Here is a 27,228-nt window from a genome sequence, read left to right as displayed (position 1 = left end):
TGTCTGCCTGTTTTCAGAATATATTTTCCAATTTTCCAGTTAAATTGGATGTAGTACCTTGTTCAAATCTCGCTCTTGCTCAAAATGAAAAATAAAAATGAAAGAAAAGAAAGGAAGGAAGGAAACCAAACGATAGCCTTTTCCAAAAGGTATTTGGCAAATCAAGGAGGTGAATAATTATTTGAGTGACTTCACATAAGATAAAGGCGAAAAATAATACAGGCAAAAAAACAAATTAAATATTAAATATTAAGCGCTTGGGGTGTCTAGAAAAGTCCTATATAAATGTAATTATTATTATTATGAAATACTATTTAATAATAATAATAATAATGATAATAATATAATAATAAGTAAATAATATATTAAAAAATAACAATAAGAGCAACAAAGAATAAAACACTGCAACAGCTGGCATGAAGGCCGGCTCTTGCAGTGTATTATTCTTTGTTGCTCTTATGTCATAAAAGTGACCAAGTTGGTGTCCCAGTATTTCGTTCTCCTGCAGTAAAAGGCTGTTGATGTCTCTGTCATGGTGATTTTGGCTGACAAAGTTAACAGTAATCTCAATGTGACAGTGGGCTAGCCAGAACTCCCTTTGGCTCAACTACAGAGTTCTGGGGACAGAGTCAGCTCTACCCGATACGGATCTCATCGGGGTTGCTGTGTGGGTAGATGACGCTCTCGTTTCATGCTCACGGGCGTCTATAGTCCATCTAACGTGAACTACTTTTCTCCCATTCCCCTTGAACGTTAGCTCTAGCGTTGATTATACACAGTTTGCCCCAGCAACGGAGATGGGCACAAATACACCGAAAAGTATCTTGTTACAAATTACAAATACTTGCTCATCAAATGTGTCAAAATAAAATACAAAATACTGGTATGAGAAAATGTATTCCATCAAAATACAAGTAATTTGTCATTTGAACATACAAAACTACACTCTATACAAACTGATATCACATTTTAGGCATTTAGTAGCCTCAATATGGGTCTGACCTTAACCCCCCTACATTGAAAAGATGAGCTCTGCTAATTTCCCCATATCAGAGATTTGAAGTGGCCAATCAGAATATCCTGGAGGGGGGAGGCTGTGAATTCAGGGGTGCGTGCTGGGTGGTTTCTGTCAGTCAAAGCGACCATTGACAGACTGAGTGAAGAGCCAACTGAAATGCAACTGGGGGGGAACGGAACAGTTAGGCCACGGTGGTGCACTAGTTCTTTCAGAAGACAATAAGACGGGGCATTTAGCAGATTCTTCTTCCAAGAGTGATAGATACAAGTGCAGTGCAGTAAGTACATTTCTGAGATCTCCAACTTTACAAGCAACCAACTGAACGAGTGCAAAAGACACAAAACAGCACCATTACAGCGGATGATACGGTACAAAATAGAAGAGCAAGAGAAGCATCCACCCCTTCCCCCCAATGCCAACAACAACAACCTAAAAAAAAGAGTATACTCCTTTTTGTACCCCCTAACACTGTAGTTCTTCCATTTCCATCTTAGTTGCTTTTCAGCACAACTAATATCTAACAGTTTTTATTTTTTTTTACATTTCAGTTTTAGTTGTTTTTCATATAATTTCTCCATCAGTTCAGCTGTTAATCGCCTTCTGTGAGGGTGGTAAAGCATGCCTGCAAAGGAGAAGAGATGCTCAACTGGTGCCGATGATGGAAAAGTGATGTTGAATCTCCCAATGAGTAGCTTGATCAGTGGATATGAATCCAGTGAGGAAAGGTCCTTTCCGGGGTCCTCCAGAAAGTGAAGGGTCTCCAACTCTGCTTTGCTGTGGCTGAGCAACATCTCTCTGCCCAACTGGCTCTCAGTTCCTGTTGTTGGCATTGGAAACTGTAGAGGCAAACAGGGAAAGAAGGTTGCTGTGAATTTACATTAAATTCAAGGATTTTTAATCTCATAAAAACATTTAAAAATGTGACATGAAACTAGCTACTCATTATTTTTTTTAATTAATAAATATTAATTTTTGATGATTAATTCATGAAATTGCAGTTTAACCTTAAGAAACTGAAGTGAGAGTAGTTTACCCGTACCCTGGTCAGAGAAGATGAAGAAATCGTGTTCATTCTCTTCAGCGGTGTTTGATGAGGCATCTCACTTTCTGACACAAGGCCAAGCTCTTCAGCTGAGTGCAGAAACAGGTGATGCATCCTCTTCTTTACTGCAGCTAGTTTGGGAGGCAACCACCTCATCTTGAAAAATGGGTGGCTTGCTCTAGCCAGGATGGCTTCATTGACATCAGTCTTCAGCTGTAAGAAGCTACTGAAGCTTTTCTCAAAGCCAGCTATGGTGGCTTGCAAGATATGCGAGCAGTACCGCAGGTCTGAAGTTTGCAGGTAATGTAGTTTAGCCTGAACAGCAAAGATGGTAGGTATGAGCTCACCATAGTAGCATGAGGTCTGACCTTGAAGGTGGTCAGTTGCAATGGCAATGGGCTTGAGGACTCCACAGTATTCCTCAAGGAAATCAAGCCCTACCTCTTTGAACGGTGGGAGTTGCAAGGCAGGCATGATCTCAGGAAGCTTCTCCCGAAACGAATATTAACCTGACTGTCCCCTAGCATAGCAAACACTGTAAAATGTTATCCTCATCCTCAAGAGGACTGCACAAGCTATTTCCCTGACAGCTATTAAGAACGGCCACTATACAACGCCTAAATTTAGCTATGCTAGAAATTCATTTCGTCCTGAGTTACAGAAGTGGCTAACAATTAATCTTGCTAATGAAGCTCCCCATGATGACTAACCATGACATGCCACTGTTCCAGACTGCCTGAGCGTGTCTGTTACGTTAGCTGGTATGCTAACGTTACTAACCAGCAATGTTTGCTAATTGCTGTTTTCTTCTGTTATATTTTAATAATAATAATAATAATAATAATAATAATAAACTTTATTTGTATAGCACCTTTCATACATAAAATGCAGCTCAAAGTGCTTTACATTAAAAAACAAGGGAAACAATAAAACTCAACAAAAATACAGATAAAATAAGTTAAAAGTAATAAAACACAGACCTAGGCAAAAAACACAAAACAAGGCAAAAAATAAAACCACAATACAAGATAAAAAAAAATAACAGTAAAAGAAATATAAAGTGGAATTAATTACAAGCAAGGGCATAAAAATGGGTCTTGAGCTGATTCTTAAAACTATCTATGAACGTTGCTTCTCTTATTTGTTGGGGGAGTCTATTCCAAGCTGCCGGTGCATAAAAACAAAATGCTGCTTCGTCAAACTTTCTGTAGTTCATTCTAGGGACACTGAGCAGGCCAGCACCGGAGGATCTAAGAGAGCGGCTCGGGACATAATCAAATAAGCAGTCAGATCGGTATGAGGGTGCTAAACTATGTAGAGCTTTAAACACAAGTTAAAGAACTTTAAAATCAATCCTCAATGCTACAGGAAGCCGGGGTAAAGATGCTAAAACTGGGGTAATGTGATCTCTCATCCTGGTTTTTGTTATGACCCTTGCTGCCACGTTCTGTACTAGTTGCAGCCTACTGATACTTGTTTTGGGTAAACCAGTAAGAAGTGCATTGCAATAGTCTAGACGCGAATAGATAAAAGCATGCGTCACCTTTTGGCGTCTTCCAGGGAGCGGTAGGGTGTAATTCTAGCAGTATTTTTTAGTCCTTCAGAAAGCTTGAAGAAGGCTTGACCATTGAACTCCGGCTGGCTGACCCATGCGAATTCCCCAAATGTTGGGAGTGTTCACTGCATAATTTCTGGTATGACTGCATAATTTCTGACTGCATAATTTCTGAATTACTGCATTACTGAATGACTGAATGAATTACTGCATTACTGAATGACTGAATGAATTACCGAATGACTGAATAATTTCTCCATAATTTCTTGACTGCATAATTTCTGAATGACTAAAAAAGTTTAGTCACTCAGAAAGCTTGCCTTAGCATGCATGCAGTGTCTGATCATAGTTGGATGGCACACCTTTATCTTAGGGGAGATTTGCATCAAACACCAAAGCAGCTTCTTTCCTCAAGCTCACAGAGAGCATAAGTGAAATACGGTAGTTCACAATGAGTCTGTCTGTTGCTGGACCCGACAGGGCATGTCACGCGATTCATTTGCATTTAGCCAAAGACTAATAATAATAAGGCTAATTAATTCACTGATAAAAAGGTTAATTGTTGTTTTGTTTCTACAGTTTAAACCTGGGGATAAAAATGTGTCTCATTTGAGGGTAAAATTACACATTAAATAACGTATTTTAAGTATTTCAAATACACAAATACAAGCTCTTAAAGTATTTTGTTACAAATTACACCTTTTTCTGTCCAGCAAAATACAAATTACAAAATACTCAAAAGTAATTAAATACGTATTTTGAATACATTTAATTGAAATACTGCCCATGTCTGCTCACCAACAGAATTACCTGTTGTGGCCTTTAGGCTGGTATGCACACAGTTAAGAGGGTGAGGCGAGTTAGTGGCTTTCCATATCTCAAGTGCAACCCAATGTGTCCTTCTATTGCAAAATGAACAGGTGATTTTTTTTCCCATCTAACCTAAAATACCACTTCGTGTGTGTGTGTGTGTGTGTGTGTCTTTCGTGTACAAATGAGCCGAAGAGCTATACCATCTGAAGCGTAGCTCCTGGTAGGGTCACCCAAGGCAGCTAGGTCCTAAACAAACCGCGATCCAACAAAGACCTCAACTGTGGAACTGGTGGAGATGTCTCCAGATCAAATGGCAGTGAAGGCGGATGGAGACTAAAATAGAGGGTGGTCCCCAATCGTCTTGGTTCTCCATGCCATTGGACTCTGGCCACCCCCTGCCAAGGGCAATGTGGTGGCTGCTCAATTGTGCCAGCCGGGCCTTTGCAAGATTGAGAAAAAAGGGTTTTTGAAAACCGCAACCTTCAGGCCAGAACAAAGATTCTAGTGTACAAAGCGGTACTGCTGCTCACCTTACTGTATGGGTCAGAAACATGGACCACCAGGCACCTGAAGGCACTTGAGGCATACCAACAGCGATGCCTCAGGAAGATCCTTAAGATCAGCTGGGAGGACAAGTGCACCAACTTCAGCTTCCTTGAAGAGGCCGACATGCCCACTATAACTGCCACTATCACACATCAGCTGCGATGGACTGGCCATGTCGTCCGCATGTCCGACTCTCACCTCCCGAAACAAGTCCTTTACTCTCAGCTCGTGACAGGATGCTGTGCCCCAGGAAGACAAAAGAAGCGATATAAAGATCACATTAAGGCCCACATCCAAAGGTTTGGCATCGACCTTAACACCTGAGAACAAGCAGAAACAAACTAGAGACTGGCTGACCGTGAAGGTGCTGCATGCTACAACCATGACCCTCCACCATGCTGCTGCAAACAAGCGCCGACTCAGGAAGGAGCGACTTACCAGAAAGGCCCAAACCACATCCACAACTTCACAAACTTGCCCTAAAATATGCGGCTCCAGGATCGGCTTCTACCTTAAGACACAGAAGGACCCAAAAGAAGGATAGTCATACTCCAGGATCGGCTTCTACCTTAAGACCCAGAAGGACCCAGAAGAAGGATAGTCATACTCCAGGATCGGCTTCTACCTTAAGACCCAGAAGGACCCAGAAGAAGGATAGTCATACTCCAGGATCGGCTTCTACCTTAAGACCCAGAAGGACCCAGAAGAAGGATAGTCATACTCGACCCCGAATGACCGCCGATGATGATGATGATGACGATGGTGTGTGTCACACATACATATGTGTGTGTTTGTGCAGGGATGTGTGGTAATGCATGCATGTACACGCGTTGGTATCTATAGATGTGTGCATTCGCGTGTGTGCATATGTGAGAAGAATAGACCAAATGAGCTATCATATACTTGTGTTCACACTATACACCAGCTGTTACTCATCCTCCCCGGCTGGATAATCGCTCACGCAGACACACAGAAATAACTGCCATCAGCAAAACCTCTTTACAAACAGAACCACCTTGCAAGACAGAATCTAAGCAGCACACTGAAAAGTAGATGTACGATTTTTACACCGGATCCCATTGTTTAACATTCGTGCCACTGGATGCTTGGATATAGTCTGGTTTGAATTCGTTTGCACCACTAACAGTGAAAACTGACATTAATATGACATGAACGTATCTCATTCAGTCGATTTCCAAATATTTGAAGGAAGCATCTTCATGCGTGCTCAATAATCCACATCACTGAGATGATGATGGAACGTACCTGTGATTTGAAGGAAACCTGTGGTATCAAATAGGCAACAAAGTAACTACTGACCAAAAGAGTGACAATAAAATGACGGCCCAGCTGTAATATTAAATTAGGATATTACTCAGTTCTACTTGAAGATCTGTGACTCTCTAACTCGTGGGCATGATTTAATACAGCTGGATGTGGTTGTGGTATTGTTATGGCAGTTTTGATGCACTATTCTAAGTTCTGAGACTTTCAAGTAACTTCTGAGTTTTGATTTACACAACCGTCATCATAACCGTGGTAATGCTGCACACTATGATACGTTTGACTTGATGACGCGTCAGCCACTCGTGGGACCGTCTTTGCATATTGTTTAACTGCAGTTACTGGCATGAATCACCACGTGTCGCTGTGAGGCGGTGCCGGCACGTGGGGGTGTGGTAACGAAGTGTTGGCACTGCCATCAGATATCGCCCCCTGCCCTGGGCTCCCAGATGCTGACAGGCCTATTGCTCTCCTGTGTACCATCGCTGTGTGGGAAGATGGCGGCGCGAATTCACGTTTGTGGCGGCCTCACCCAGTACCGTCCATGCAGTGTCTTTGTCCACGTCTGAGTTTGTGTCTTCGTTTGGTGGCGGGGAGAGCTGGCGCTGGATCAGCTGGGAGAGCCTGGTCTGCTGGTTCCTGTGGGCCCAGGGACCACGGCCCTGCCTGGAGCCGTGCCCGAAGAGGAAACACCGAGGGCGGTCTGACAGGACGTGGAGGTGAGGCAGGCTAAGCTAACTGCTAGCCCATGCTGACCGGATGCCGTGACACCGGCAGTTCTGACCGTCATCCTGGCTGGCGTTCGTTCTCCTGGACAGAGATCGTTTTTTCTTTTTGTTTAGTTTAGATGTATGTGTTAGTTTGGATATATGTGTTAGTTTGGATACATGTGTTGTTGTAGTTTCTGGATACGTGTTTGTGTCTTTGTGCTGCACTGCTGTGGGCTGGGGAAACGGGAAATGGGAAACGGCGTTTCGTTTCATTTCATGTGCATAAGTGCAGCAATGAAACCACCAAGTGTTTGTGTCCCGCGCAGGTGGGTGTTCATCTACGAGAAAGGCTACCAGTCCACGGACACGGCGGTCAGCTCCGTCTTCACCAAGATGAAAGGAGTGGGCTACACCAACGTGGACGGGAACGAGAGAGTCTGGGACGTGGCCGACTACGTCTTCCCTCCGCAGGTTGGTGATTGGTTGGTGTTGTGGGCCCGCACATCACAAAAATACATGCCCGCGCGCACGCGTGGAGGAGGCCTGCCGGGGTCAATTAACCTCAGCCTGAGTCAGAAGAATCTAGGGACTATGACAAAGTTCAGGGTTTTATCGTGCTCCTCCCTCCATCATGAAAGTCCAGCCCGGCGATGACGCGTGTTGGGGGGGGGAGTAGCAGTAGATCCGTGTTGAGCGTTACGCCAGATTAGAGATAAACTCTCATGTGCTCGCTGTGGACCGAGAGTTACAGTAAATACAGACGTCTGGGCCGCGAACCACGACATCCAGCCATTATCAACATGCAGGCATCTTCCTCTTCTCCGTACACTGTTGCGTGTATCCTATATAGTGTTGGGCAAACAACCCAACCCCCCCCCCCCCCCACGGGAGAGGCTGGGTCAACATATGCCTTTGTTTGCCTGAATCAAACCTTGCCATCGCCGGCGGGGACAAGGACATAAAGAAGACACAAGGAAGAAGACGGCGGTGTTTGCTTTGAGGTGGAGGTGTGGAGCCGGCCTTCTTGCTTCGGAGATGTCGTGACTCGTATAGTCAGGCGTAATAAACCGCGAGGAACGAGATGTTAAGGTCACGCGGGGTTACTCCCTCACGCACTCGGTCAGAACAATCTCATCACAATCCCTTTAACGGTTACCGTGGCACTAAGAGCCATTTTAGGCATGTTTGCATATCATAACTGAGTTGATCGTTTGGGACTTTAGGATATTGCTATAATAGTATAAAACTACAGAGTACTAGTCACTGCAGTTAATCTGTGTTGTACAATTTCATGTTGTGCAGAATTTCGCAGACAGGCATTCTGTTATTTTAGTTACACTACACTAGTAGATATTTAGTCATTCGTTGACCGTGTGATAGCGATGAAGCAGTGGCGTGTGGGTGAAGAGGAAACTGGGCGTGCGGATAGCGTAGCGGTCTATTCCATTGTCTACAAACATGGGGGTCGCCGGTTCGAATCCCCGTCTTACCTCCGGCTTGGTCGGGCATCCCTGCAGGCACAACTGGCCGTGTCAGTAGGTGGGAAGCCGGATGTGGGTGTGTGTCCTGGTCGCTGCACTAGCGCCTCCACTGGTTGGTCAGGGCACCTGTTGAGGGGGGAGGGGGAACTGGGGGAATAGCGTGACCCTCCCACGCGCTACGTCCCCCTGGCGAAACTCCTCACTGTCAGGTGAAAAGCAGCAGCCGGCGACTCCTTATGTATTGGAGGAGGCATGTGGTAGTCTGAAGCCCTCCCCGGATCGGCAGAGGAGGTTGAGCAGCACCCAGAACTGCTTGGAAGAGTGGGGTAATTGGCCAAGTACAATTCAGAGAAAAGGGGAAGACCCCCCCCCCAAAAAAAAAGTAGAGGAAACTAAGTTGTTACACAGTTGTAGTCAGAAAAGCCGCCCGTCACTAAGTATTGTCTCAGAGAATGTATTTCATCTGCTGCACACGGCCTCTACGGCGATCGTTCAAATGGGCTGCACATCCAAAGAGCAGGAACATATGAGATCCAGCATCTTGTTGCCATGGTAACTTCTACAAAACATTTCCACCTTTCATCAGGAAAATTATGTGGGCATGAGAGTCCCGTCCCTTCTTCAAGGTCAAATGCATACCCATATCACATCAGCCGGGAGTGTGGTTGGTGGATGTAATCGGACATCACTGGGGGGGGGGGGGTCTTCATGTTCAGCGAGATTTAGAGATATGTATTCAGGTTATGATGCAATGAGAGTGACTCTTCCACCTTCATAGCCGGGGCTAGCGAAGCACAGCTAAATAAGGCTTGAACCAGACCAGGCTTACAGGTTAAATGTCGGCACACGCCGCTTGGACGCCACGTCATTAGTCTCGTTGAATAAGTTCCTAGCGGACATGCTTCCAAGGCCAGATTCTAACACCTAACACCTGTCTCTCAATCCCAAACCCCAGGGAGACTCGTCGTTTGTAGTCATGACAAACTACATAATAACCGAAGGCCAGATGATGGGAAAATGTCCAGAGGTACGTGAACACGTTCTCCCCCCTCCACAATCCCTACCTCTTTCTCGTTCTCTTTCTGTCTCCCTCCCTCGCTTCTTCATGTGTATCCGCTCACGTGAAAAGTTAAAAGGAAATGCAAAGTGAATCTCATCATCCTGAATCTGTTATAATCTCAGTATTATATAAATATGTTTAAAAAGAAATGATTTGTATACTCGATGAAGTGGTGACTTTGTACACACTGCTGCTCTGAAATACATAAGCCTTCACATGCGCAGCAAGCGTATGCGCACACTGAACCCGCTCCCTTGTTTATTGTAGCTCCCCGGCAAGCACCACTGCAAGTCAGACGCAGACTGCGAAGAAGGGACATTCAAACGTGCGGGTCATGGTAAAACCTCAGCATGCCAGTGTGTGACTGCTCACTGACCGATTACTGACCTGTCCTCTTTGGCTAAGATAACTTTGCCTTCAACCCTTTCGCATCATATCCCCTTTCTCACACTTGTGTCCGAAAGGACTTCCTGATTCTGCTGACCGTGGTTTAGTTTTCCTTTTTGTTTGTTATAAGAAATGAAAGTTGACATGGGGACGTTATGCAAGAGCTGCAACCTTTTCCTCGTTGCCTGTTCTGCTGACGTAGACCGCAGGCAACGTGGAAGTGAGAGAGCTGTGATCGGCAAAGGGAGATATAGAAATCATGGGTAACACTTTAGTATGGGGAACATAAAAAAACTTAATTACTAGTGAATTAGTAATGATCAAGATGTCACTTTAGTATGGGGAACATATTCCAAGTAACAAAAACTTAATTTACAGTAATTTAACAGTATGAACACTTGTAGTTTTGTGTTTTGTTATGTAAGAACAGACCATATTCATTAAGTGTTAGTAAGGGAGAATAACTCTTCTTGTGGTACTACCACCTTATAAAGTCCATGCTAAGCAAAGCATATTGACATGGTACTACTAATAAGCAATAATTCTGAGGTTATAGAGGGAAAACTCATAGTTAATGGCTTACTGGTTGTATAATAAGGCCATGCAGAATAAGGCATTAATGAGTACGTAATAAGGACCAATTGAGAGCCAATATGTTGCTAATTTGCATGCTAATAAGCACCTAATTAATGGTGACTACGTTCCCCATACTAAATTGTTACCAAATCATGTCTGGTTTTGCAACTGTGTTTTTTTCTGAGAGTCGTGGTCCTTTGTGGCTGTTGCTTATGCAGCGGGTTGCTAAAATACACCGCCTCACGTAGCCCTGTAACGCTGTTAAGGTAAACTATTTGTGCACTCCCCCAAGCTTACAGCCACTAAATCAACAAACTGCTCTTCCCAACGAGAAACATAGTGTGTCCCATGGCTTTTTGTTTGCTAAAGTATGCAAACATGGGTGAAGTCCTGTCTTAAGCAGGGTTTAACGTACTTTTTTCCAACTTGTGCTGTCAGCAGGCCTGTCGTAACACACAGGGAATTTGTATGCCAGTGTCCTAGTTAGAGTTAATCTGTAGGTGGAGTTCAGATTCTACACCTGCAAAGGCAATCTTTATTAATGACCAAGAACCGTTTATAATAATAACTACGTCCTTTGGATGATCTGTGGGATAACAAGACAAGACAAAGAAACAGATGCTGACATGATCTCGACAAAACAATTAAATCGAATGTATCGATATCAGTTTAGAATAGCTGTTATTGTGATAGAGGGAGAAGGGGAAAAAAGAAAAAAGGGGAGAGAGGACTAAGAAGAAGGATGTAATCCAGAGAGTGTTCCACGGAGTTTGTATGTGTATATGTATGTGACGTGTCCACCTGGGAGTGCATGGGATTAATCCCAAAAATTCTAGTGTTTGGGATCCACGATTTATTGTAGTGTCTCTGAGCAGCAGACAGATTCTGCGGCTGCACGGGCCCCACAGTCGGAGCCCAAAGCGCCGCAAAACCCAGAGGAACATCAAGCCCACAGGGAGGCCAGGAGTCCACAGAGTAACAGCCCCGCACGCCCCCGAGGAACACAAGCCAGTCCCCAAAGGCACAAGCCGGGCCCGCATGGCCTAAGCACACCCCCACCGACAACCCCCAGGCGCAGGCACAGGGTGTGCCCGCAGGCATGGAACCCCAACTACAGATAGCAAGCAGAGACCACCAGCCCAGAGCCAGGCCCTGCAACCAACAGACCACCAGCAGGCAGGCAGGGGGGGGGGGGCATGCCCATCCATGGCCGGCGTAGGTGAGGCCCGCCGTGCTGCTGCCGGGTAGACACCCCATCCAGCCGCATGCACCAAGCGTACACCCATGTAGCCGAATACAGCTCGACCCAGGCCACCCAATAGCAACGTTCCCCCCACATTTAACATGTAAAGTACTACATGGATTTGCTGCGATTTATCTATCAGAATTTATAAAAGGCTACCTTATCATCCTGTGTCTTCTGTTCCCAAGATGCACGCCTCCTCTCTGTCCCCAAAGCAAAAAACAAATTCAGCAGGTCGCAGAGCATTTTCTTAACATGTCTCTTTTGTTTGGACTAGTCCTCCTGCTGACATGAGAGAGGATGATTCCATAGTTTCCTTCACATCTAAACCAGAAACGTACTTATTCTTATTGTCATTTCAATGAGTTGGTCAGCCTTGTTGGCACTTAAAATTAATACCTTCTCCTTTTGAGTTTTTCAGTATCAATGCATGGTCAAGTTAGCCTTTCATTTAGGATTCAACTTTAATTCTGCATTCACATGGAATCCAGGAGACGGTAAATGGTAGTTGACAAAACTACTACTACTACTACTACTACTACTACTACTACTACTACTGTGGAGTCACTGTCGGCTGTTTCTGGCTTCCACCTTCGTGAGATTCGGCTTCATGAGATCGATAACTGCTGTTTATTCTCTTACTCTCTCTTCTACTCTATATTCTGCCCTAACCTCTTCATTTGTCCTACTGATTTCGCTATTTTTTGTGCTTAGTTCACTTATCCCTAGATTCTCTAGTTTTCTTTCTCAAATGTCTCTTGTTAGGGGGCAGCCTTTCGCTCCTAGACTGTTTACTAGCTTCGAGGCTAGCCTAGCTTAGAAGTTAGCTCTACTTCATTTGCAGTCAAAGTAGCCTCGTTAAAACTATGGTGTGTGGTGACTGTTCTGCAGTAGTCTCTATTAGAGAGACGTGTCCATGAGTTAGAGCAGCTTCTTTTGGCTAGGATTACATTAGACATGATGGAAACGCCAGATAGCATTAGCCCCGGGCCTGACAGCAGACCTGCTATTGTTAGCACTAGCTCAGCCTCGTCGGCAGATGCGGCAGAGTTTGTCTGTTTACCGGTGTGTGAAGGCTCGCAAGAGCAAGCCACCGGTCATGTCGCCGGGTCTGCAGTCACCTCTCCCGACTGCAAACCGATTTTCGCCACTCACCAGCACTATTGGTAGTCCTACCAGCCAGTATCCCCCCTGCTCCTGTCGACAGAGTAAAGCAATGCACGCTAGTGATAGGAGACTCCATTACCCACAATATTAGATTAGCGTCACCTGTCTTGGGTCACTGTTTACCTGGGGCCAGAGTCTCTGACATAGAGGATAATCTCAGTGTGCTGGCATCACAGAGGGCGAATCAGGGAACCCAGGCACACAGCACCACTACTTTAAGCAACATTGTTATTCATGTTGGCACCAGTAATGCTAGGATGAAGCAATCAGAGAACACAAAAGCCAGCTGAGTCACGACGCTAGAGTTGGCTAGAAAGATGTGTCAGCATTGATTTTAATGGTTTCTGGTCCCTTACCCATGAAGGGTAATGATGAGATGTACAGTAGGCTCACCTCAATGAACTACTGGCTGGCTCGTTAATATAATGAGCAGGGATTCAGCTTTGTTGATAATTGGCCTTAATTCTGGGGCCACCTTTACCTGCTGAAAGCGGATGGCATTCACTCTGCTGGGGATGGCGCTGATCTTTTGTCGAGAAATGTAGATCTACATTTAGTTTGACACTAGGGACTTGTCATTCAGCAGGTTGCAAGTGATTAGAGAGCTTGCTAGGTTTAAACCTAGTGCGGATGTGCCTTTATATTTAAGTCTATTTTCAATTGAACTTCTCAACTTTAATCTCAATTCTAATCTTTTGAGGCTCTTATTCCAAGTCCATCTCCCTCAGCCACGAACAGACTCTGCCCAGTCCACATTCTGATACTCTATTGACCTCCTGGCCCTTACTCACTATTTCTTGAAGAATTTGGAGAATTTATCCCAGGTCTTGTTACTCATTCTGATGAGATTCTAATTCTTGGTGATTTCAATATTCATCTGAATAAGGCTGCTGATCTTCTAAGCCTTTCTGGCACTTGTTGATACTTTTGAGTTCACCCAGTTTGTTCAAGAGTTGACTCATTGCAGTGGTAATGTCCTTGATTTGGTTTTATCTAAAGGGATGACTGTTTCTGATCTGAATGTCTTGCCAACCACATCTGCTGTGTCAGATCCTTTTCTCATTAAATTTGAAGCATTGTCGGCCTGTCCAGTTAATGTTGACATAGATGTAATTGCCAATCACCACATTGGTCTGTCCACTGTAGCTGCATTTGGCCAGCAGCTGCCTGAAAGTCTTAGCTCCTTTCACTGTGGAGACTGACTGTTGAAAATTTCACTAGTGACTTAAATGTGGCCCTCCCTAGTCTCCTCGTTTCAGTTGCACCTCTCACTACCAGAGCTAGGCGACTAAAGAGGCCTACACCCTAGTTTAACGACATGACACATGCAGGTCTGCAGGAGACTGAAACGTAAATGGCAAAAATCAAAATTGGAAGTTTTTTATTTATCTTAGATGGAGTGATTCAGTGTTTACTGAAAATGCTTTTTCTGCTGCAAAAGCAGCATATTTCTTTCACTTAATCAATATTAATAAACATAATCACAGATTTCTCTTTGACACTGTAGCTAAATTTACAAAAAAGCAGTCGTCCATTAGCTGCTCACCATTCACAGACCATGAGTTTCTAGACTTTTTCTGCAATAAGGTTGATGAGATCATAAACAAAATTAATTCTTCAACTCCAGCTACTTCTGCAGATCCTGTCTTACTTCTGTCTTTACATCTATAAAATGAGTCACCGGTAGTCAGCGTTATTACAGCTTTTTAGACAATCTTGATACTTTTACTGAGCTCGTGTCAGCTTCTAAACGAAATACTTGCCTACTTGACCCTTTACCAGAAAAACTTTTTAAAGACCTTTGGCCTTTCCTGGGACCTACAATGCTTGACATTGTTAATTCATCACTTACTACTGGCACTGTTGCTAGCAGTTTTAAGACAGCTGTTGTCAAACCTCTACTTAAGAAACTGCACCTGGATCCAGGGTCTTTTAATAACTATCAACCAGTCTCTAATCTTCCATTCTTTTCTAAAGTACTAGAGAGAGTTGTGTATGAACAACTTTGGACCCATATAGAAGAAAACTATCTATATGAACCTTTTCAATTGGTTTTCAGGGCTTGTCACTCCATTGAAACTGCTCTGACTAGAGTAGTGAATGATCTTGTACTAGCTATGGACCCTGATTCCACCTCTGTGCTTCTACTACTGGAGCTCAGTGCAGTCTTTGACACCACTGATCACTGTATACTATAAGAATAAATTGTAATTTTGTTGTCCCTCATTTAGCTCACTCTTGGCTTAAGTTTTACTTATCTGGAAGAATACATTGTGTCTGCTATAATAATATTACATCGAAATTCTCTGATGTTAAACATGGCATACCTCAGGGCTCAGTTCTTGGCCCTCTACTTTTCTCTCTTTCACCTCTTGGCCAAATTTTACACCGTCGTGGAATAAATTTCCATTGCTATGCGGATGATACTCCGCTGCATGTGCCTATAAGGGCTAATGGTCGTACTCAAATGACTAAATTTAGAAGCCTGATTGGCTGCTGTGAAAAACTGGATGTCACTAAATTTCCTGCTTTTAAATTTGGATAAAACTGAGTTGCTGGTCGTTGGCCCTGCTAGACACAGACACCAATTTGATCAAGTAACAATAACAATTGACAACTCTGTTGTCAATTGTTATTGTTATGCAGCCAAAAATCTTGGTGTTATGTTTGATCCCAGCCTTTCCGTTGATAAGCACATTAAAGAAATCACCAAGACTGCCTTTTTTCACGTATGTAACAGCTAACATTTGGTCTCTCCTGGCTATGTCTGACACAGAGACTCTAAAACTTGTATTTGTTTCATCCAGACTTGATTACAGTAATTTTCTGTTTTCAGGTCTGCCACATGCTAGTAATAAAAGTCTTCAGATGGTTCAAAATGCTGCAGCTACAATCCTAACTAAAACTAAAAAAATTTGACCATATTACACCAATTCTTGTTTCCCTTTATTGGCTTCCTATCCATGTTAGATCAGACTTCAAGGTGCTTCTGCTGACTTGTAAAATCCTAAATGGGCTTGCCCCATCATACCTGTCTGATCTCCTTAAACGTTACATTCCATTTCAAGCTTTCCACTCTCAAAATACAGGGCTCCTGTGTGTACCCAAAGTTAAAAAGAAGCCAGATGGTGGCAGGGCCTTTTCTTATTGGGCCCCATTCTTGTGAAATAACCTGCCTGCTGCCATCAGACAATCAGAGTCTGTTGAGTCCTTTAAATCCAAACTTGAAACTCATCTTTTTGCCTTAACCTACAATTAGTTGCCTTTAATTGAGTACTTCATGACCTGTACTGCATGACAGGTCGGTTTCTGTCTCAATGAATTTACCAACCACTGTTCTGCCGACAAGAATATAGATTATTGACAATTGTAAACTGTTCTCTTACGTCTTTTCTTTCTCTCTGAATGATGTTTTCTCCTTTCTCTTCTCCTGTGTACATGAATGGTGTGATGTGAGTCTCCCCCATGTGCATGTATAGTCTGTCCTCCTCCCAAGTCTCCATGGTGATGATGGTCACCTCCAGGACACTGCGAGGCATCCTTCTCATCACATATTTTTTATATATCTTATAAATCCATATAATTTTGTTATCCTGTTTCAATGCTGGGCAGCACGGTGGCGCAGTGGTTAGCGCAGTCACCTCACAGCAAGAAGGTCCTGGGTTTGAGCCCCTGGGTAGTCCAACCTTGTTGGGTCATCCCGGGTCGTCCTCTGTGTGGAGTTTGCATGTTCTCCCCGTGTCTGCATGGGTTTCCTCCGGGGGCTCTGGTTTCCTCCCACAGTCCGAAGACATGTAGATCAGGTGACTCGGCCATACTTAATTGTCCCTAGGATGAATGGGTGTGTGTGTGTGTGTCGGCCCTGTGATGGCCTGGCGGCCTGTCCAGGGTGTCTCCCCGCCTGCCACCCAATGACTGCTGGAATAGGCTCCAGCATACCCGCGACCCTGAGAGCAGGATAAGCGGTTAAGACAATGGATGGATGGATGGTTTCAATGCTTTATCCTTCTCTCACTATGATGTGTGACTACTGGTTTTCCCCGTCTCTTCACCTGTGTATGTGAATGGTGTGATATGATTCTTTCTTGTGTGCATGTGTAGTCTGTCCTCTGTCCCCATTTATCCGGGCTTGGGACCAGCACTAAGAATGCGCTGGCTTGTGCATCATCAGTGGCTTGGTTTAGTGGCATTTGTCAAAATGGAATGGTAAAAACCATAAACTTGCGCAAAGGAATAGCAGGACGATTTAAAAAAAAAATTCATGGGTTGTTATGGTTATGTTGTATTTTTTGCAGAAAAAAAATAAATCAAATGTACAAATGTGTTTTGTGTTTGTTTTAAATAATTATACACAGTAATTCTGTCAATTCATATACCTATAAAATTAATCCACCATTTTCTCTGTTTTGTGATGTGCTACGTAACATCTTATTGTAAATGCCGTTGTGGAGGACGACAAAAAGTTCAAATATTTTACCTTTGGAAGGCAGTTTCATGCGCCGTTGCTGTTGTCGGCATAATTTGCCAATGTCATCTTTTTTTACCATCTTCTCATCCACAATAATGACCCCCACTTTGCTGTCTGCCGTTAACCAGATTCCATGTGAATGCAGAATAAATCCTGCTAAATAGGACCCCCCCCCCCCAGGAATTTTTCCTCATCTGAAGTGAGTGTAAGGATAGAGGTTGTCATCCATTGTCGTCCACTGTCATCTACCTGTTTTTTTTTTTTACTGTGTAAATGAACGAGACTGAAACTGAGGCTTTACAAGTTGACTTGACTTGTGCAGGGAGACGCCCATACCTAGTATGTCCCAATGATAAGCCTCATAAACATTAACCCATACTGATACTTAGATGCTAGTCTTGTGTATGCAGGAACATAACACACAAACTTCCCACCCAGAAGACAAGATTTCCAATGTATTAATAAAGCTACAGCCAGCTGAAAGGGCTGTTACATAATTTTACAGCTAGCTCTGTGTCCCTGGGTTAAAATTCAGCGCCTTTCAAGTTCTCTGCAGCAAACATCAGCTTCAGTCAGACCAGTGTTGGCTGACGCTTTAGATCTGTCTGTTTTGGAAAACTCATAATTACCTTAAGGGGCCTTCACCCTTCTTGTGGCAGTGTGCTACGGTCAATGTGCCTATAGAAAACTGGAAGTGATGGATATCCCTGTAGCTACACAGGCTGACGTGCCTCACTGTAAGGTCACAGATCTAGCTGAGTGACCAAACACCCAATGAAACAGGGCGTTGGCAAGCAACAGCGAACTGCGATAAGTGTCAATGAATCTCTGCCTTTTTCCATAGTAGCGAGGAGAAAGACTGATTATATCACAGCTCATCCCAAAGACAAAATTATGTATTGGGACCCGAGCAAGATAAACGGAACAGCTGTTTCAGCTTTTGCTTTTTGCACGCTGAACAAATTCATTTCGTGCTTCTGTTGAGGCTAATGGAAGATAAGATAAAGTGGTAGGAAGTGTTTGATAATGCCTTGGTATGAAAGCCTTTGTATTTCTCTTTTGTGTGCGCTAATTCTCGCTCCATTCTTGGAGATGTGACTAATGTCAAGTTGCCTGTTTGTATCCCCAAGGACACATGACAGGAGTGTGTGTGAATGACACTCGGACCTGTGAGCTCTTGACTTGGTGCCCCATTGAAGATGACCGCAATATACCAGAGTATGCACAAATATTGAATTTCTCATAGTAATACTATATGAGATGATTTTGTAATGATTCTATAAAATATCTTTGACTACATAGTTAACAGCATATGGCATATACAGTACTACTGTATGTGCCATATGCTACATATCACAATATATCACTGTATCACTATGTGCCATATGCTATATATCACAATATATCACTATCACTGTATAAACATATCAATGTATGTGCCATATGCTACATATCACAATATATCACTGTATCAATATATCACTGTGTGCCATATACTACATATCACAATATCTCACTTGTATCACTGTATCAACATATCACTGTGTGCCATATGCTACATATCACTATGTATCACTGTATCAACATATCACTGTATGTGCCATATGCTACATATCACAATATATCACTGCATCACTATGTGCCATATGCTATATATCACAATATATCACTATCACTGTATAAACATATCAATGTATGTGCCATATGCTACATATCACAAAAATCACTGTATCAATATATCACTGTGTGTGCCATATACTACATATCACAATATCTCACTTGTATCACTGTATCAACATATCACTGTGTGCCATATGCTACATATCACTATGTATCACTGTATCAACATATCACTGTATGTGCCATATGCTACATATCACAATATATCACTGCATCACTATGTGCCATATGCTACATATCACAATATATCACTATCACTGTATAAACATATCAATGTATGTGCCATATGCTACATATCACAAAAATCACTGTATCAATATATCACTGTGTGTGCCATATACTACATATCACAATATCTCACTTGTATCACTGTATCAACATATCACTGTGTGTCATATGCTACATGTCACAATATATCACTGTATCACTATCAACATATCACTGTGTGCCATATGCTACATGTCACAATATATCACTGTATCACTGTATCAACATATCACTGTGTGCCATATGCTACATGTCACAATATATCACTGTATCACTGTATCAACATATCACTGTATGTGCCATATGCTACATATCACAATATATCACTGCATCACTATGTGCCATATGCTACATATCACAATATATCACTATCACTGTATAAACATATCAATGTATGTGCCATATGCTACATATCACAAAAATCACTGTATCAATATATCACTGTGTGTGCCATATACTACATATCACAATATCTCACTTGTATCACTGTATCAACATATCACTGTGTGTCATATGCTACATGTCACAATATATCACTGTATCACTATCAACATATCACTGTGTGCCATATGCTACATGTCACAATATATCACTGTATCACTGTATCAACATATCACTGTGTGCCATATGCTACATGTCACAATATATCACTGTATCACTGTATCAACATATCACTGTATGTGCCATATGCTACATATCACAATATATCACTGTATCACTGTATCAACATATCACTGTGTGCCATATGCTACATGTCACAATATATCACTGTATCACTGTATCAACATATCACTGTGTGCCATGTGCTACATATCACAATACTATATCACTGTATCATTGTATCAACATATCACTGTGTGCCATATGCTATATATAACAATATATCAATGCATGTGCCATATGCTATATATCACAATCACTAACAATGCTGTGTAACCCTCTTCTATGCATTTACTAATTTGCTCTCTCTTTTTGTTTCTTCATTTAGCCCCCCTCTGTTAATATCGGCAGAGAACTACACACTGTTCATCAAGAACTCTGTTACCTTTCCACTGTTTGGAGTGACCAGGTGATTGGCAGTGTGGAAATGCAATTCAGCATGAAACTCTTGTGAAATATTTAACCGACTATATAATCAATATATGATCTAATCCGCCCATCTGGAAAAAAAACCCCATCAGCTTTTACTACAACTTCTCGCTAGCAACGTTTCCATTTCAACATATTTCTTTTTCCTGAACAATGGTGTGAGAAGTACTGCAATTCAGCATGAAACTCTTGTGAAATATTTAACCGACTATATAATCAATATATGATCTAATCCGCCCATCTGGAAAAAAAAACCCCATCAGCTTTTACTACAACTTCTCGCTAGCAACATTTCCATTTCAACATATTTCTTTTTCCTGAACAATGGTGTGAGAAGTACTGCAAAAGTTTCTCAACGTTCTAATAACAAAGCCATGAACTCAAAGCCAGAGCTTGATATCAAACTGACCTTGGTGGTACAACCCACAGTATACACAGTATACTGTACACAGTATATACACAGTATAACACAATATGCTGCTTTATTGTCCCTGTCCGAAGTAAAGAGAGCATGCAAAAGAAGTTTCTGTTGTACGTAAGATAACTAAGATATGATGTATGCATAGTTATTTACTTCAATATTACAACTTTTTTCTGTCTTTCTTACAATTATTGAACAACTAACTGCTTGGAAATGACGTAACACAAGGAGACATGAGGTGAATAGAGATAGTACGAAAAGTCTGCTCCCCCTCTTTGGGTCATTGTCACGTCAGAACCAGCGCGTGTCATCCATAGTTAATCTTTTCCAGCATAAAATGGCAACACAACAATAAACACACAACGACTAAATTAATGTTGCCTGTACTCAGATAGACCTTGCATCGTCAGAGTGGTAACAAATGCATGGATTTTACCACAGCACATCTGGCAGTAGGATGAAGGGAACGTGAGAAGGACTTTTAACCACTGGTTGGAAAAACAGGCAGCAAAGACTGAGTTTAAGCTGAACCATATTTTCATACAATTTATAACACAGGTGGAAAAGAGTGCAAATGCGCAGGATTTTACATTTAGCACTAAGCATAATGTCCGCCAATGTTCTTCCCAGGAGTAACTTGGTGGAGAGTGTCGATGCAAGTTATATTGGAAAATGCCTCCACGATGCAGACAACGCTCCGCTATGTCCCATATTCAGACTGGGGGACATCGTCAGGCTGTCTGGCTTCAACTTTGACACAATAGCCAGAGTGGTAAGTGGGCTGGATTAGGATTACATGCAGGCAGAGAATGAAATGTTTCCATTTTAAAATCACAACTAAAGCTCCCTGTAGATGGTCTTGGATAGTATTTTGTCCCTCTTGTTCTGAAGGTGATTTGAGTATTGACAGTACTGGATTCTTCTGCCCTGACAGGGAGGGGCTATTGGTATTGTTGTCGACTGGACGTGCAACCTGGACCTAGATGTAAAACACTGTAAACCAAAGTACAACTTCCACGGCCTCTATGGAAACCCTGGTGAGATGGACAAAGCCAGAGCTTCAGTAGGCTACAACTTCAGGTAATTTGAAATGTTTCCATGATAAAATACTAAACTACGCTAACCTAGGGTAGTAATAGCCCTAGCTAAATTCATCGAAATCCTGGTACGACAGGTTCTTTGCTGTGGAGGGACAGGCAACCAGAGAATGTGGTGCAATTGGACACAGTGGCCATGTTGTTCTTATTCAGTTCAACACAGCAGACACAGGCTACCAAACAGATATGGTGTCACAGTCTATGTTCAGACTGATCCCCAGGTCCACTCTTTAGTACTGCCTGTCTATACTGATTTGCAAGAGATCAAGCTGGATTTGTTGGTTCAGGCATCATCAACTTGTCTGTATTGGTAGATGAGGTAATAGCATAGTTGTGCGTATGTGCGCTAACCAGAAGCAACACAGAAAGCTGCAGGCTATACAGAGTGGAGATGTGTCCTCTCACGCTTCATGCCATAGCAATATCTCAGTCATACCAGACCGCATCAGAGACGGAGGAGGTTGATTTATGCAGCGGTGTTTTGTGCTGCAGTCATGGCGGATATCACTGTGCAGTGAGAAGTGTGCTGCCATATGCAGTACTAGTGATGTAAAGGACAGTTTGAAATCCAATTTGAGCGGACAGAGTAAGACACATATCTAAAACACAGATTCTAATCTGGATTTGGCAAAAATCAGATTTGCGTTGCCAGTCTGAACATAGCCTTAGAGCAGTCCTTTTCAGGCTCCTTCTGGCTTCCTGGTCAGACTCTGGATGCAAATCTCATCTAAGTTTCACTGCAAACAGATGCAGAAATAGGTTAGCTGCTTGCAAAGCATTTACCAACCAGCAATGAACTATTCCCAGACCCTCAACATACCCCCCTCCACACCTGGTTATTAAGTAGTTCAGTTTTTTTTTTGTCCCCCTTTTCCTCCCCAATTGTACTTGGCCAATTACCCCGTTCTACCGAGCTGTCCTGGTCACTGCTTCACCGCCACTGCCAATCTGGAGAGGGCTGCGGACTACCACATGCCTCGTGCGGTACATGTGGAGTCGCCAACCGCTTCTTTTCACCTGACAGTGAGGAGTTTCACCAGGGAGACATAACGTGGGGAGGATCTATTGCCCCTGGTTCCCCTTCCCTCTGAACAGGCACCCCGACCGCCCAGAGGAGGCGCTAGTACAGCAACCAGGACACACACCCACATCCAGCTTCCCACCCGAAGACATGGCCAACACGGGGATTCGAACTGGGATCTCCGTGTAGGTAGGCAACGGAATAGACCGCTACGCTACCCGTAGACCAGTTCAGATCATTTTGATCAATGCATGTCATTTAATATATTTTGTAGTGACTGGGGGAGACGGTGGCTGGACTGATGACGGCTACGCGCTGGAGGAGTGCAAGGGATTCAGGGACTCTTAATGCTCATGTTCAAATTATTGTTTTAGTGATGTGTTCATGTTTTGGTTATTGTGTTGTTTGTTTGAGGGTTCGACTCAGATTGGGTAGACGACCATTTTACTGACAGACTGACTGTAGGACCATGCCTAAGACTGATGTTTGTAACAGTGACGTTGCTGGGGGGAAACCATTGTTCGGCAGCCATTGGGGAGGGGCAGAATGAAGGAGCACTCCTGGGTTTGTGCGGTGTATGGGACACAGGAACTGCCATTCTAACTGAATCCTTGCCTCTTGCCTCTCCTTTCCTGTCAGTTCCGTTCGGTTCTGACTGTGTGTTAAAATTAAACAGCACTATCAGGGTCGTGCGGTGTATGGGATACCAGAGTTGCGATAAAGGGATCTGTATCTCATTCTTCTACGTCGGCTTGCCATATTGGTGTCAGAAGTGAGATTGAGTGAAAGAATGGAGAAGGCAATCCAGAAACTGGAGGAGGACATTGAGCAGATGCTTTGGCACTTGGAAAACCTGGTGCGGCAAAAGATGGAGCCCACCAGAGACAGCCCACCCTAATGGCTCCAGTGCACCGCAGCTCCACCATGCCTTGGGGGCCCGGAAGACCAGCGCTTGGGTGCGAATGCTTCCCGCCACTGTCATTCACCCCCCTGGAGGCCAGGAGGACCAGCACCGGGGGGCGAACGCTTCCCGCCACCATCGATCGCCCCCTGGAGGCCAGGAGGACCAGTGCCGGGGAGCAAAAACCACCTGCCGCAACCAGTTGTCCCCTGGAGGCCCGGAGGACCAGTGCCGCTGTTGATTGCCCCCTAGTGAGAAGCAGAGATGGAGCGCCTATAAAACCAACCAAGCTGCCCAAATACAATGAGACGCCGCTGCTAGAGCAATACCTCACACATGTCGAATTGGCGGCATGGTACAATGGGTGGCGTAACGAGGAGACAGGCAAGGCAAAGGCCTTGCAGGTGCTCCTCGATCTAGCCGCAGCAGAGCAGTAGGACCTCCAAGCCCTGACCATGGTGCTAGAGAAGCAATTCAGGTGACAATCCTTCACCGACCAGAGCAGGGAGCAGCTAGCCAGCCGCCACTGCCAAGAGGGAGAGAGCCTGGGTGCCTTCGCCGCAGATGTTCAGCTACATGCCCAGCACGGTTACCCCCAGTTCGATGCAGCCGTAAAAGAGGAGCTGGCCCTGTACGCTTTTCTGCAGGGGCTCACGCCAGAACCTCTGTGTCAACATGTTGGCCTCACCATGCCCCAATCCCTCAGTGGGGCTCTCAGCGAAACTGAACGGGCCGAGGTAGTACTGTCCACATGACCTCCTCAGGAGAAGACCCCTGCCTTCTGACCGCACGTCAGGGGACCGACCGTGAGGAGGAGGAAGCAGGCGAGATCTACCAGGTCTGGCTTCCACCACAGCAGTCTGGGCGACGGCCTCTGACATCCATCCCTGCCTACTGACCGCTGCTACTGGTGTGACGAGCCTGATCACATAGCTCACGACTACCCAGCACCAGCACTGAATGCCAGAGCCACCCAGCCAATGGGAAATGATGGCGGAGTGGTCTAGAGAAGGAACCACCACCCCAGTCTCCAGCCCCCTTTCAAGGCCGATGCATGTTGGTTGGCCACCTAGGTCTTACCAAGGGATTATATTTGGACTGCCAACTCGACAGTTGATCCTGCAGGGCCCTGGTAGACACAGGGTCTACCATTTCCCTGGTGCGTCCTCCTGGGCACCACCGGCCCACTCTCAGTAGCATAGTCCCTAACCTACACCCAGCTGATGACGGTGACTGGGGAAAAGGCTGGGATGAGAGGGAGGAAGTGACTGCGAGTCCAAGCTGGAGACCAGGAGGTGACAGACGAGCTCTGGCTTGCCAACATCTGGGACCTGTATGTCAACAGCATGGACCTGCTGACCCGCTGGGGAGCCCGTGTTAACATGTTGGAGGCAACCATCACTCTTGGCACGAAGACTGTGGCACTCCGGTCCAGCCGGAGGAGGAGAGGGCTCAGGGGCTGGTGAGCCAGTTGTTGAGCAACTGCTGCTCAGCTGGCTCAGAGCCCTGATGTGGCACTGAAGCGCTGCTGCCAGCAGCAGGAGGAGTGGGGCCAGATGACGCCGATGGTGGCAGCCGTCCAGACCGCCAGCAATGAGGAGAGATTGTTCCCGTTAACTATGCAGCAGCAGGAGGAAGATGTGGCCCTTGCGCTGATGAAGGGCTGGCTGGAGACAGGACAGCTCCCCGAATGGACAGAGGTGTCAGTGCTGGGGCCCGAGGTAAAGGCTTACCACTCGCAGTGGGGTAACTGAGCTCCACGATGGGTTGGTGTACCGGAGGTGGCAAGCTCTCGGAGGAGGGAGTGGCCTCTTGCAGCTATTGGTGCCCCGTGTGCTCCATCCCCAGGTTCTCCCGATGTTCCATGGCTCGGTGGGGGCAGGGCACTTCGGGAACGCCAAGCCCCCTGGACATTTGAGAGACTATGTCTTGGGTGATGAGGTTGTCGAGGACCACTGACCCCTCAGGTTGGGGCTATGTAGCAACCGGGAGAAATGGTTGCTGGACAGATGACGGCTATGCGCTGGAGGAGTGCAAGGAATTCCAGGATCGTTAACATTCATGTTCAAATTATTGTTTCAGTGATGTTGTGTTCATGTTTTGGTTATTGTGTTGTTTGTTTGGGGATTCGACTCGGACTGGGTAGATGAAAATTTTACTGACTGACTGCCAAACAATGGTTTCCTCAATGAGGTCACTATTATGGACATCAGTCTTAGGCATGATCCTACAGTCAACCACTGGGGAGGGGCAGAATAAAGGAGCACTCCTGGGGTCATGCGGTGTATGGGACACAGGAGCTGCCGTCCTAACTGAATCCTTGTCTCTTGCCTCTCCTATCCGTCAGCTCCGTTCCGTTCTGGCAGAATCAGGTCGTGTACAGGTGATTTAGCACCTGGTTCTCCACAAACATGTGTTTCAAGTCAAGAGAGGGGCGACCGCCATCCGGCTTCACCCCAGCCCCATTACGAATGGCCTTGCTCACCGACCGAAGGCGGCTATCCCGGTCCAACTGAAGGCCGTGGCACCATGGTATCGTCATGTTTGGGGGGATTCTGACTTAGAGGCGTTCAGTCATAATCCCACAGATAGTAGCTTTGCACCGTTGCCTCCTCAACCAAGCGCACACACACCAAATGTCTGAACCTGCGGTTCCTCTCATTCTGAGCAGGATTACTATTGCAAATTAAACAAATTAAACAGCACTCGCGGAGTCATGTGGCGTATGGCACACGAGAGTTGCGTTAAAGAGATCTCCATCTCTCATTCTTCCACGCCAGCCTGCCACAATATTTTATCATTCACAGTTTTCATTCTGTCACAAACATAAAACACAACTGACCAGTGGCGGCTGGTCATGTGTGCCAAGGACAATGTAGCCAAAGACAATGTAGCCTATAGATTTTATCAGGGGAACTCTACGTATAGGCTACATTGTCCTTCTTAATAACTCTGTGACTGTGTGGACATTAAAGCAGCTGTCAGGTGTGCTGCGCCAAGGTAAATTGCGCCCCCCCCCCCAAAAAAATTGTTAGTACCAGCCACCACTGCGTCTGACCATGATTTTAAGAGGAAAACACTTGGTAGCGTTAAGACTGAATTTGATAGCCTCACTTGAATTTAACTCAATATCTGTAAGCATGGGTCCCAAAGTTCAGTGCTTGGATCACTTCTATTCTTCATTTACATAGATCAACCTACCCCCCCCCCCATAGGTTTACTGTTCTACAGAGATATCAGTAATGATAGGACTTGTTTTTGCACAAGGCTTCTGTATCCAAGGTGGGCCACCTAATCTCAGATGATGTGTAAACTCTGGCAGTGTTGTACTTTCAATTACACCATGGCTTGGGTGAACATGTTATTTATAATATAATATAAATTACTCATTCTAACAGATGA

The 27,228-nt window shown here is 44.6% G+C and overlaps 1 protein-coding gene across 1 annotated transcript in view; it reads left to right on the top strand.

Annotated features, from left to right (window-relative positions):
- p2rx1 (purinergic receptor P2X, ligand-gated ion channel, 1) overlaps window positions 1–27,228 on the top strand; it is a 37,107-nt gene that overhangs the window by 6,110 nt on the left and 3,769 nt on the right. The window contains exons 2-8 of the mRNA XM_056284340.1: window positions 7,295–7,439; window positions 9,405–9,476; window positions 9,777–9,846; window positions 18,481–18,568; window positions 20,286–20,366; window positions 21,438–21,579; window positions 21,742–21,887. Of these exons, the coding sequence (XP_056140315.1) occupies window positions 7,295–7,439; window positions 9,405–9,476; window positions 9,777–9,846; window positions 18,481–18,568; window positions 20,286–20,366; window positions 21,438–21,579; window positions 21,742–21,887 (744 nt within the window). The remainder of the gene's footprint in view (window positions 1–7,294; window positions 7,440–9,404; window positions 9,477–9,776; window positions 9,847–18,480; window positions 18,569–20,285; window positions 20,367–21,437; window positions 21,580–21,741; window positions 21,888–27,228) is intronic.

Source organism: Lampris incognitus, chromosome 8, assembly GCF_029633865.1.
Source record: "Lampris incognitus isolate fLamInc1 chromosome 8, fLamInc1.hap2, whole genome shotgun sequence".
NCBI classification, from domain to species: Eukaryota; Metazoa; Chordata; class Actinopteri; order Lampriformes; family Lampridae; genus Lampris; species Lampris incognitus.
This window is presented reverse-complemented; position numbering and strand designations above follow the sequence as displayed.